The sequence below is a fragment of the Mobula birostris genome, chromosome 2 (genome assembly GCF_030028105.1).
Source record: "Mobula birostris isolate sMobBir1 chromosome 2, sMobBir1.hap1, whole genome shotgun sequence".
In the NCBI taxonomy this organism is placed as follows: Eukaryota; Metazoa; Chordata; class Chondrichthyes; order Myliobatiformes; family Myliobatidae; genus Mobula; species Mobula birostris.
The window spans coordinates 75412325-75425976 of record NC_092371.1 but is presented as its reverse complement, the minus strand read 5'-3'; the positions used below and the strand labels follow the sequence as shown (position 1 = coordinate 75425976).

General features: G+C 41.4%; 1 protein-coding gene across 3 annotated transcripts in view; it reads right to left on the bottom strand.

The window, feature by feature from the left end:
* pigu (phosphatidylinositol glycan anchor biosynthesis, class U) overlaps window positions 1–13652 on the bottom strand; it is a 68337-nt gene that overhangs the window by 52176 nt on the left and 2509 nt on the right. The window contains exons 2-3 of one of the 3 annotated variants that reach the window (XM_072243369.1): window positions 13075–13206; window positions 7885–7949 (exon numbers count right to left, since the gene is read on the bottom strand). In XM_072243369.1, coding sequence (XP_072099470.1) covers window positions 7885–7949; window positions 13075–13087 — 78 coding nt within the window. In that variant the 5' untranslated portion in view covers window positions 13088–13206. Of the gene's footprint in view, window positions 1–7884; window positions 7950–10058; window positions 10197–13074; window positions 13207–13652 lie in introns of those variants that run through there. The other 2 variants (XM_072243378.1, XM_072243363.1) reach the window with 2 other exon arrangements.

Genomic DNA, 13652 nt, shown 5'->3' with positions numbered 1-13652 from the left:
TACTGGAGTGAGACAATCCAGAGCTTGCCTGTTCAGTTATTTACCACAGTGGCCTATTCAGTCAGCAGATGAGTAGCTTAGCACCTACTCCCCATAACTGTACTTACTCTCAAATCCATCTCTTCATTCAAAGTCAAAGTTGAAACCTTTGAAACTATCTCATGTTGAATGTTGAAAGGCCTAGACAGAGTAGATGTGGAAAGAATGGTGGGACAGTCCAGGACAAAAAGACACACACAGCCTCAGGACAGAGGGGCATCCATTTAAAACAGAGATGCAGAGAAATTTCTTTAGCCAGAGAATGGCGAATTTGTGGAATTTAACACAGGCCGTTGTGAAGGCCAGGTTGCTGGGTGTATTTAAGGCAGAGCTTGATAAGTTCTTGATTGGACGTGACATCAAAAGTTGTAGGGAGAATGCTGGGGAGTGGGGGTGAGGAGGGGAGAAAAGGATCAGCCATGATTGAATGGCGGAGCAGACTTGATGGGCCAAATGGCCTAATTCTGCTCCTATGTCTTATGATAAAAGTCAAGTGAAATTTATTATTGAAATATGTATAATATTCAGATTCATTTTCTTGCAGGCAGTTACAAGAAAATAAAGAAATATAATTGAATTTATGAATAACCATGCATAAACAAAGACCGACAAACAACCAACGCGCAAAAGACAAATTTTAAAAATACAAACAATAATACTTCTAACATAAATTGTAAAAAAGTCCTTGAAAGTGAGTCTGTAGGCTGTGGAATCAGTTCTGAGTAGTGATTCCACAGGGTAGTGGGGAATGAAATTATCCATATCAGCTGAAAAGCCTGATGGTTGTAGGGTACTAACTGTTCCTGAATCTGCTGTTGTGGAATCTAAGACTTCTGCACCTCCTGCCCAATGGTAGCAGTGAGAAGAGGGCATGGCAAGGTTGATAGAGGTCTTTGATAATTGGTACTGCTTCCTTGTGGCAGCGCACCATGTCTGTCATTGTGGCAGGATCAACAATTGAATGAAAAAGGGGATCCTATAACATTGCAAATGCCAATGTTTTGTGATCCAAACAGATACCAGTATAAAAGCACCAGAACCAATTGAGTAACACACGCAAAATGTTGGATGAATTCAGCAGATCAAGCATTTATGGAGAGGAATAAATAAGCAGTAGACATTATGGGCTGAGACCTTTCAGCAGATGCTGCCTGACCTGCTGAATTCCTCCAACATTTTGTGTGTGTTACTCTGGATTTCCAGCATCTACAGAATCCCTTGTGTTTATAACCAATTGAGTGCAAATCCAAAACTGTGCAGATAATAAAATGACCCAAGGGGAGATGGTTCTGGGGATACTGTCTTCCCTCTTAGCACTTCACCCAATCTGTCATAGTTAACATACAACCACTGCACTGAGTCTGTTCAAAAACACAGTAAGACACGACATTGACCTTTGGTGGATCTGTTGATAATACTCTTGCCTCAATTGTAAGGTTGAATTCAGAAGACATAGACGGACTAGTAGAAAGGGCAAGGAAGTGGCAGGTTGAATACAATAGGGAAGTGTATGGTCATGGACTTTGGGAGAAGGAATGGAAGCATAATTTTCTAAACAGGAATCAAATTCAAAAATCAGAGCTGCAAAGGGACCAAGGAGTCTGTGTGCAGGATTTCCCTCAAGGTTAACTTGCAGGTCGAGTCGGTGGTAAGGAAGGAAAGTGCAATGTTAACATTCATTTCCATAAGACTAGAACAAAAAAAAAGCATTGAGGTAACGCTGAGGCTTTACAGGCACTGGTCAGACCACACCGAGTATTCTGAGCAGCTCTGGCCTCCTTATCTAAGGAAGGACGTACCGGCATTGGAGAGAGTCCAAAGGTGGTTCACGATAATGATCCAAAAAATGAAAAGAGTTAATATATGAGAAATGTTTAATATCTCTGGGCTTTTTCTTCATTGGACCTTAGAAGAATGAGGGGGCATCTTATTGAATCTATTGAACCTAAAAGGCTTAGATAGAGTGGATGTGGAGTGGATGTTTCCTACAGTGGGGAAATCTAGGACCAGAGGGCACAGCCTCAAAATAGAGGAATGTCCATTTAGAACAGAGATGAGGAGGAATTTCTTTGGCCAGAGGGTGGTGAGTCTGTGGAATTCATTGCCACGGATGGCTGTGGAGGCCAAGTCATTGATTATATTTAAGTGGAGAGAGATAGGTTCTAGATTAGTAAGGATGTCAGATGTTCTGGAAGAAGACAGGAGAATGGGGTTAAGAGGGATAATAAATCAGCCATGATGGAATGACTGAGCAGACTCAGTGTGATAAATAGCCTAATTCTGCTCCTATGGACATTTGAACACGAATATCAAAGCAGTCATTTCAGCGCCATAGTGCTGGAATGATGGACTGTAGCTGCTTTTGCTCTCCTCTTCAATGAAGGATCAACCTGACCTCTTAGAAAAGACAGAATGATTTCTTTCAGTGGTGTGACCACAATTACCTCCTAACCTGCACTCAAAGCATCTGATTTGGTTCAGGAGACATGGTAGCTTAGCCGTAACTTAATGTTATTTACACACCAGCGATCCGGGTTCAATTCCACTGCTGTCTGTAAGGAACTTATACATTCTTCCCATGGCTGCGTGGGTTTCCTCCAGATGCTCTGATTTCCTCCAAAGATATACAGGTTAGGGTTAGTGAACAGCCGGTGACACGGCAACACTTGCAGATCTCTGGATTGTGCTGAGTCATTGACACAAATGTCACATTCCACTGTATGTTTCCATGTATATGTGACAAATAAAGTTAATCTTCAAAGTCAAGAATTCTTTGAAATTCTGAGTTGATAATCCTAATAACAAGTGAAACCATTTTTTATTCCTATCTGATCAAAAATACAATACCTGAAGAACTGCAATGCATGTAATCTCCACTTCAATTACTGAGAAACAGCCCAGAGATGTACACATTGATGTACAAGTACAACGTGTTAACAGACTTTTTACATGTTTTATTTCTTTACAACCTTACACACTGATGTTCTTGGCACCACCTTTCTGAACCTTCTTTCTCTCACTCTCCGGATGTCCTTAAAGATTCCCAAAACAATAATGCATATCACGCCCTCAAAGCACCATTAAATTATTGCGCCTGCATATTACATCCAAAGTATTCAACATTTTGGATATTCAAGACTGTTTAGTACACAAATGTAAAGAACAAATTAATTGTTACTCTGTTTCAGATGTAGCACAAAAAACACAATAATAATTTTAAAAACATAATAAATATAAATACACAGGACAGTTTCTATACATAGATCGATTGTATGTCCATAAAGTTACGCTAGGCTGTACGTAAGGTGACTAAAGAGAAGTTATAAAGTAGTGGTGGGTGTATGGAAGGGTGGAGGTGTTGGTCCAACCTTACTCCTTATGGAAACTAACTGTTTTTGAGCTGGTGGTCCTGGCGTGGATGCTACATCCCACTCCCATCGGGCAGGAGGCTACAAACAGTCTATGAATAGGGTGTGTTGCTGGCCCTTTTTCAGCATCTTTCTGAACATATATCCTTGTTGGCAACTAGGCTGCTTCTGGTGATGCATTATTGGGCAGTTTTGACTACCCGTTGTAATGCCTTTCTGTCTACCACAGTGCAGTTTCTCACTCAATATTTAAGAAATGAAAGTCCCCCATAACTATAACATTACCCTCAGAACATGCTTTTCTAATATTCTGATAGAATTGTTTATTAAAATCTCTTTCAGCATTAGGGAGTCTATAACATACACCCAATGTTATTGCTTTATCCTTATAGCTTTCAATTCTCACCCAGAATATCTTCGCTAAATCTCAATTCACTTCCTATCATAAGTAGCCTCATGTTTAAATTCTCTCTTATTAATGAGGTCCCACATAACATTATTGACAGTTGCCGGGGCCAGGGTCGGAACGCTTGGCAGAGATGGTGCTCGGTGTCGGAGAGGTGGTCGGAGGCTCGGAGTTTTCAGACGGACTCAGAGTCGGACTATGGTCGGATGCTCCCAGTATGCTTCATCGGCAAGTTGGCGGTGCTGGAGGTTTACCGTCTGCATGAGATGATGGGACTTTCGAGAGACTTTGAGACTATTACCATGCCATGGTCTGTTCTTATCAAATTACGGTATTGTTTGTGTTGTTGTAACTATATGTTATAATTATGTGGTTTTTGTTACTTTTTAAGTCGGTTTGTCATGTGTTTCCGTGATATCATTCTGGAAAAACATTGTACCATTTCTTAATGCATGTATTACTAAATTACAATAAAAGGGGACTGCGTGTCCTCATAATCTAAAAAAAATCTTTAAAAAATGTAAATGGCTACTCCTCCACCTTTACGATCTTTCCTAATTATATCCTTTAATACCATATTCATCACCATCCTTTGAGGTCAGGCAGGTTTCATTTATTGCTATTATATCATACTTATACACACTTGCATATATTTCCAGCTTGGTTATTTTATTCTTAATACTTCTTGCATTCATACAAGCCATCCTTAGACTATCACTGATGCTTTCATCCTATTCCGACCCATTTATATATTTTTAAAGCCTATAATCAGTTTATGTCTTAATATGTTATTCTCCACATTGATGTTTAAACAATTGTACCTGGCCTGTTCCCTGTTCCAACCGCCCCCCCAAATCCCTAGTTTAAACCGTCCTCAGCTAACTGAAGCCTACCCCTGCCCAGTACATTAGTGCCCCTCCAGTTCAAATACATCTTGTCCCAGTGGTACAAGTTCCATCTGCTCCAAAAGGCACCTAAATGTCCCATAAGCAAGCTAGCTTATTTATATAGCACTTTTCAAACTCAAGGCAGTTCAAAGTGCTTTATATAGAGCAAGATAGAAAAACCAACATTAAATTTCAGACAGTATATAAGAGAATAAAATCAAACAAAAAATAGATATGATAAATAGAAGTTACAGTGCAGGAGATTCTAATTAAAAGCTACAGGGAAAAGCAAATTTTAAGCCTCGATTTAAAGCTGCTTAAAGTTGGGGCAGACTTCAAATCTTCTGAAAGGTTATTCCAGATACATGGAGCATAGTAACTGAAAGCTGTTTCACTATATTTACTTTTGACCCTGGGGGCGGTAAGTAGACCCACCCTAGACGACTTGAGAGCTCAGGAAGGTTCATAATACAACAAGAGATCAGAGATGTATTTTGGCCCTAGACCATTCAGTGCTTTATAAACCAGTAGTAATATCTTAAAGTCAATCATTTGATGGACAGGAAGCCAGTGTAGCGATCTGAGAACTAGGATGATATGCTTTACTTTCTTGGTCTTAGTGCGGACTCTGGCAGCAGCGTTCTGAATGAGCTGCAGCTGTCTGAGGGATTTTTTTTAAAACAGAGACCTGTGAAAACGCCATTACAGTAGTCAAGCCTACTAAAAATAAATGCACGGACAAGTTTTTCTAGATCTTGCTGAGACATAAGCTCTTTGACTCTCGCTATATTTTTAAGATGGTTGTAGGCTGACTTTGCAATTGTCTTAATGCAGCAGTTAAAATTTAAGTCGAAGTCCATCACAACACCAAGGTTTCTGGCTTAGTTTGTGGTCTGTAATGACAGGGATTCTAAATGAGTATTAACTTTTAATCATTCTTTTCTGGCACCAAAACAATTATTTCAGTTATTTCTTTGTTTAACTGGAGGAAATTTTGGCTCATCAATCAGTGATTTGGTTGATTATGCCCCTCTAACCTACACCATAATTTGAGCCAGGCATTAAATTTTCTAACCTCCTTCACCTTACCTGGACTGGTACATAGCACAGGGAGAACATCTGAGAAGACCACCTGGTCAGTTCTGTCCCAAAGCTTCCAACCTAACTCTGTAAATTTGTCTTGCAGAACTGACAGCCTACCCTTACCTATGTCATTTGTTCTGATGTAGACAAGACAATGTCACTGAAGACTCTAGCAAATTTCTACAGACCTATTGTGGACAGCATCCTGAAACCTGGTATGGAGGCTCCAATGCAGAGGCTTGGAAAAAGCTGCAGAGGGTTGTAAGGGTTTTGGCCCGAAATGTTGACTGTACTTTTTTTCATAGATGCTGCCTGGCCTGCTGAGTTCCTCCAGCATTTTGTGTACTGTATGTTGTCCATGTTGGGCACCAGCCTCCCCAGCACTGAGGACATCTTCAAACGGTAATGCCTCAAGAAGGTGGCATTCATCACGAAGAACCCTCACCATCTAGGACATACCTATTCACATTACTATCAGAGAGGAGCTGCAGGAGCCTGAAGACTCAACATTTTAGGAACAGCACCTTCCCCTCTGCCATCAGATTTCTGAATAAATAGACCAAGAATCCTCAAACACTACCTTACGAATTTGTTTTATGTGTTATTTATTGTATATTCTTATCGTTATATATGCATAGTAATTTTTATGTGGTGCACTGTACTGCTGCCGTAGAACAACAAATTTCACGACATATGACAGTGATAATAAGCCCAGTACTGGTTCTCATTACCCAATGTAGGATCTAGATGTTTGCAAATTGGTTGCTTATCCAACAACGTTGATTACTATTTAAAAGCATTTCGGTAGCTGTAAGATACCTTGGGACAACTCAAGATTGTGGAAGACATCATACAATCAACAAATTCTTTAATATAAAGTTTAAAGTAAATTTTATTAGTAAAGTACATATATGTTACCAAATACATCCCTGAGATTCGTTTTCTCAGGAAATACTCAACAAATCTACAGAATTGATAGAGGTATTTAAAATTATGAGGGGGATAGACAGAGTTGACATGGATAGACTTTTTCCATTGAGAGTGGGAGAGATTCAAACAAGAGCACATGAGTTGAGAGTTAAAGGGCAATAGTTTAGGGGTAACATGAGGGGGAACTTCTTTACTCAGAGAGTGGTAGCTGTGTGGAACGAGCTTCCAGAAGAAGTGATTGAGGCAGGTTCGATGTTGTCGTTTAAAGTTAATTTGGACAGCTATATGGACAGGAAGGGAATGGAGGGTTATGGGATGAGTGTGGGTCGGTGGGACTAGGTGAGAGTAAAAGTTTGGCACGGACTAGAAGGGCTGAGATGGCCTGTTTCTGTGCTGTAATTGTTATATGGTTATACATGGTTAAAAGTAACTATATCAGAATCAATGAAAGACAGCCCAACTAGGGTGCTCAATTGGATTGCAGAAGATCACAAACTGTGCAAATATAGAAAGAAACAGTCATATAAATAAATAAGCAATAAATATAGACAACATAAGATGAAGAGCCCTTGAAAGTGAGTTTCACACCTTACATAAAATATGTTCCACTACCATGCCACAAAAATTTACTTTTCCAATACATACATTAATTTTGATCAATTTATAGGTTATCTGATGGGAATTGGGTCTCTGAGCAGGATGAAGCACATATATGATTCCAATAATGGGAGAGTCTAGGACAAGAGGGAACAGCCTCAGAATACAAGGGCATCCCTTTGGCACAGAGATGAGGGTGAATTTCTAAAGCCAGAGGGTGGAGAATCTATGGAATTCATCACCATAGACATCTGTGGAGGCCAAGTTATTGGGTATACTGAAAGCTGAGAACTGATAGGTTCTTGATTCGTAAGAGTGTCAGACATTATGGGGAAAAGGCAGGAGAATGGGGTTGAGAGGGAAAATAAATCAGCCATGATCAAAAGGCGATGCAGATTTAATGGGCCAAATGGACTAATTCTGTTTGTGTCTTGTGGTCAAACTTGCACACTGGGACTCAGAAGACACGATGATCCAGAACCACATGTCTCATTATAAATTAAGTTGTCAATAAATCTCACATTATGTAAACCAAGGTTTACAACCAATATATAATTGATAATATTGTACTTACTTCATGGAACACATTCCCAGTGTATGGGGACACACCTAGATCCAGCAAAGATAGCCCTTCCACGACTGAAACAAACGCAAACCAACATTACTTGACTCAGTTGCAAAACACAGAATCAAATATGAAGTGACTGAACTCATCAATTTAAGAGACTTAGAACATTACAAACAGTACAGACCCTTAGGCCCAAAATATTGTGCCGCCCTTAAAATCTAAGATGAATTTAATCTTTCCCTCCTAAATAGCCCATCCATGTGCCTAACTGTGAGTTTCCTAAATGTCCCTAATGCATCTGCATCTGCCTCTACTCACACTCCTGGCAAGGTGTTCCATATATCCACCAGCCTCTGTGTAAATAACTTATTTCTGACCTCCCTATACTTTCCTCTAATCAACTTAAAATTATTCAAGATTGCTTAATGTCATTTCTAATACACAAACGTAAAGGAGAACAAAATAATTGTTACTCTGGATCTGATGCAGCACAAAAAAGCTCAATAAAGAATAATGAAAAAAAACACAATAAATATAAATACATCAAATAGCTTACGTACATAGATCGGTTGTATGTCCATAAAGTGATGCTAGGCATAGTCGTGTCTCTACATAAGGTGACTTGACAGGAAATTATTAAGTGATGGTGGTGGGGGTGTGGAGACGTGGGTTAGTGGGAGGAGGTGTGGATGCTACATAGACTCCTCCCTGATGGGAGTGGCACACACAGTCCCCGCCACAGTCCACAAGCAGGTTGGGTGGGATCCTTAATCACGTTAATGACTCTTTTCCGGAACCTTTCTGTATATATGTCCTTGATGGCAGATAGGCAGGTGCCAGAGATGCATTGTGCAGTTTTGATTATCCATTGTAAAGTCTTTCTGTCTGCCACAGTGTAGTTTCCATACCATGCAGTGATGCAGCTTATTAGGATGCTCTCTACTGCACATCTATAGAATGGCACTGAGGATAGATGTGCATAGTCCAGCTCTCTTCAGCTTTCCCACAGAGAAGAGGCACCGGTGAACTTTCCTAATCGTGCAGAATATGCTCTGTGGCCATAAGTTGTGCGAGATATACTCAGGAGTTTGAAACAGATTGCAGCTTCCACTGCGGCGTCATCTACATAAAAAGGGGTGTGAGCTCTCCTGAAGTCAATAACCATCTTCTTTGTCTTGTTGACATTGAGGAAGAGATTATTTACCTGGCACCAGGCCTCAAGCTCTTCCACCTTCACTCTGTAGGCCATCTCATTGTTGGTGATGAGCCCCACCTCTGCTGAGTCATTGGAGAACTTGACAATGTGATTACTCGGGCATTTGGTCATGCAGTCATACGCGAGCCGACTGTACAGCAATAGGCTCAGCACAGAGCACTGGGGGACACCCATGTTGAGGATGATGGGGATGGAAGAGCTGTTCTGCATCCTGACTTTCAGGTCTGTTGGTTCCCTTGTATTAGGCATTTTCACCCAGAGAAAAAGTCTCTGGCTGTCTACTGTATCTATGCTTTTTATCATCCTGTACACCTTTATCAAGTCCCTTCTCATCCTGTTTCGCTCCAAAGAGAAAAGCCACAGCTCACTCAACCTATCCTCATGAGACATGCCCTCCAGTCCTGGCAGAATCTTGGTAAATCTCTTATGCACCCTCTATAAATTTTCTACATTCTTCCTAGAATGAGGTGACCAGAACTGAACACAATACTCCAAGAGTTTTATAGAGCTGTAACATTACCTCTAGGCTCTTGAATGTCCCATATGCCTTCTTAACTACCCTATCAATTTGCATGGCAACTTTGAGGTATCTACAGATATGGATCTCAAGGTACTTCTGCTGCACCACACTGCTAAGAATTCTACCATTAACCATGCATTCTGCTTCCAAATTTAACCTTCCTGAATGTATGATTTCACACTTTTCAGGGTTGAACTCCATCTGCCACTTCTAAAAATGTATCTGAGTCCTGGGCTTTTGCTCCAATCAAGAATTCAGATACTTCCCATCAATGCACAGGACTTCTCAGTGTCTGCTGCAAGCAGAGAAGTTGCGAGAAATCTTGCACATCAGGTGGATCATACCCCACTCCACTTCCCATTCACAGGGAATCCTGTAAACGCCAACCACCCTGAGTCCCAGGTCATCTTTGACGCACACAAGCTGCGATCTGAGCTTCCTTACGGGTTTGTGGATGGTATTAATCCAGTTTTTCTTCAGGATCCTGGCGGTCCTTCAAGAAACGGTGGAAATATAGGGAAGGTAGCAGTAACAAAGGGTTCCTCCTCTGTTAGGTTTCCTGGTTTTTCCGTCAGCCCTTTTAAGGGCCTGACTGATTTCCTTCACCTTGTAACCATTCTAATAGGAACATCATGCATAATCATCTTATTTCCTCATGGAGACTCTCAGGATTCCCTGTGAAAGCAAAGCAGTGTACATCAGCCAGATGGGACGCACAGTGGATATCCACATCAAGGAGCATGGGAGGTGCTGTTTGGGTTACCCAGAGAAATCAGCAGCAGCAAAACATTGTACTCGCAATGGCCAAAGAATTGACTTCGATGGTGCAAAACTACAGTGTCGCGACAATGGCTTTTGGGGTCACCTGGTGAAGGAAGCCATTGAAATAAAACTAGAGTAAATGAATTTTAACAAAGAATAAGGTCTCACTCTAAGTAACAACTGGAATTTGATTGTAAACAAGGTGGACAGCGGAAAACTGATTGGATGAGGACTAACCAATCAGGAAGGATGGATGACGGGAGTATAAATACCACCAGACTAGACATGCCTGAGGAAGGTGGCAGAGTTTGTCATCGAAATATCGGTTAAAATTGATTTGCACAAACTGTGAAAATACAAATAGAAATAAATAATAATAAACAAATAATAAATATCAAGAACATGAAATCAAGAGGGGGACAGCTTTGATAGACTGGACTGGTCCTTATCCACTACTTTTTGTAAGATTTTCTATTCAAGGGCATTGGTGTCTCCATACCAGGCTGTGATGCAGCCAGTCAATATACTCTCCACCACACATCTGTAGAGCTTTGTTAAAGCTTTGGATGTCATACCAAATCTGCACAAACTCCTAAGGAAGTAGCGGTGCTGCCATGCTTTCTTCGTAATTGCACTTACATGCTGGGCCCAGGACAGGTCCTCTGAAATGATAACACCAAGGAATTCAAAATTGCTGACCCTCTCCATTTCTGATCCTTCGATAAGGACTGACTCACGAACCTCTGGTTTCCTCCTCCTGAAGTCAATAACCAGCTTCTTCATCTTGCTGATATTGAGTAAGATGTTGTCGTTGTGAGGTACCACTCAGCCAGGTTTTCAATCTCCCTTCTAGACGCTGATTCGTCACCATCTTTGATTCCGTCTACGACAGTGGTGTCATCATCAAACTTGTATATGGCATTGGAGCTGTGCTAGCCACACTGTCATAAGTACAAAGTGAGTAGATCAGGGGGCTAAGCACACAGCCTTGTGGTGCACCTGTGCTGACGGAGATTGTGGTGGAGATGTTGTTGCCAATCTGAACTGACTGGGGTTTACAAGTGGGGAAATCGATAATCCAATTGCTCAAAGAGGTATTGAGGCCAAGGTCTCGGAGTTTATTGATTAGTTTTGAGGGGATTATAGTACTAAACACCAAGCTGTAGTCATGCATTTATGTATGAGGTATGTACTTTTGCTGCCAGATGTTCCAGCATTGAGTGAAGAGCCAATGAGAAGGCATCCGCTGTGAATGTGTTGTGCTGGTGGGCAAATTGGTGCAGATCCAAGTCGCTCCCAGGCAGGAGTTTCATCACCAACCTCTCCAAACACTTCATCACTGTGGATGCAAGTGCTAATAGACAATAGTCACTGAGGCAGAAAAATGTTCCAGCAACTAATTTCAAAGTATCACTACCTTTCAGGACTTAGAATTCACTTTAATAAGGTTTATTTTACTCAGAGACACAGCAAGGAATGGACCCTTCCAGTCCAACGAGCCGCACTGCCCAGCAACCCACCTATTTAACCCTAGCCTAATCACAGGACAATTTACAATGACCAATTAACCTACTAACCGGTACGTCTTTGGACTGTGGGAGGAAACCAGAGCACCTGGAAGAAACCCACACAGTTCAAGGAGAGGACTGTACAAACTCTTTACAGACAAAGTTGGGATTGATCTCCGCACTCTGACACCCCGAGTTGTAATAGTGTCATACTAACCGCTACGCTGCCATATTGCCCCTGTTGTGGTATTGTGGAAAACAGTGGTAAGATTGTGGTAAACTACAAAGTGCCGTTCTTTTGAGGTACCACATGCCATTACTGGTATGCATAGATCATACTTTGGCATTATTTCAAAGAATAGCAGACAGAATTTCCCCAGCATCCTATTCAATTGTTATTCAGCAACCAACATTCGTGAACTTCTTCATCAAGTTATGGTGTTGTTGCACTGTTGTAACTATATGTTATAATTATGTGGTTTTGTTAGTTTTTTTCAGTCTTGGTCTGTCCTGTGTTTTGTGATATCACACCAGAGGAAATATTGTATCATTTATTAATGCTTGCATTACTAAATGACAGTAAAAGAGGACTGCGTGTCTTCATAATCTAAAGAAATTATCTGGTCCTTGATGTGGGATTGAGAAAATTAAATTTTAGTTTTAAGCACAAAAACTGGTTGTGACCCGAACCTGCATGGTTAAGCCTCATTGAGGCTAACATAAGCATTGCATTTTACCAATTGATCAAGGAAACATACTTTGATAGATGGACACAATCTGAAACTGGCTGCCTGAAAGATCTTTCAAAAGAGAGGCTGATAGGCACACACTTGGCAGAACATAATTTTCAAAGCTGAAGAGTGTGGGAAATGGGAATGAAGTGACACACACAAAATGCTGGAGCAACTCAGCAGGTCAGGCAACAGCTAGAGAAAAGAATAATTGATGCTTCAGGCCGAGACACTTCTTCAGGACAGAAAAAGGGGGAAGACCCCAGAACTAAAAGGGGTGGAGAAGGGAAGGAGGCTAGCCAGAAGGTGATAAGTGAAGCCAGGTGTGTGGAAAAGGTCAAGGCTGGAGAAGAAGGAACCTGATGAGACAGAAGAGTGGACCACAGCAGAAAGGACAGGAGGGGATCCAGCAGAAGGTGAAAGACAGAAGCCAGAGTGGGGAATGGGAGCTTTAATTACCTGTAGGAGACATTGATATTCATGCCATCAGGTTGGAGGCTACCCAGACGGAATACAAGATGTTGCTCCTCCACCCTGAGGGTGGCCTCATCTTGGCCCGAGGAGGCCATGGATCGACAAGTTGAAATGGGACTGTGAATTGGAATGAAAGTGTTTGACCACCGGGAAGTTCTGCCTTTGGCAAATGGAGCAGAGGTGGAAGGCTCTACAAGGAGCCTGAACAGACCAGTGCAGCAATGATTCTGCAATCTCATTCTATGCTCTTTGTGGAGGACTGCTGAGCACAAACTGGCCTGTAATAAGCAGCTGGTAAGCTGCATCTACCTACAATGCACTTTTGTTGGAACATATTTGCATTCTGTCATTGCCTGTAGCACTAGCTTAGCCCCCTGATCAGGGTCACGTGGATGGTCGTATGAGCAGCTGGTGCATATCACAAGTCCTGGTTATGCGACCACTGACACCAGGCTGACAATCTCTGAAGAGTATTGACAATGGCTGGGGTCACCCGTCTTGTAAAGCTACTGCCCAGAAGAAGGCAATAGCAAACTACTTCTGTAGAAAAATTTGTTAAGTAC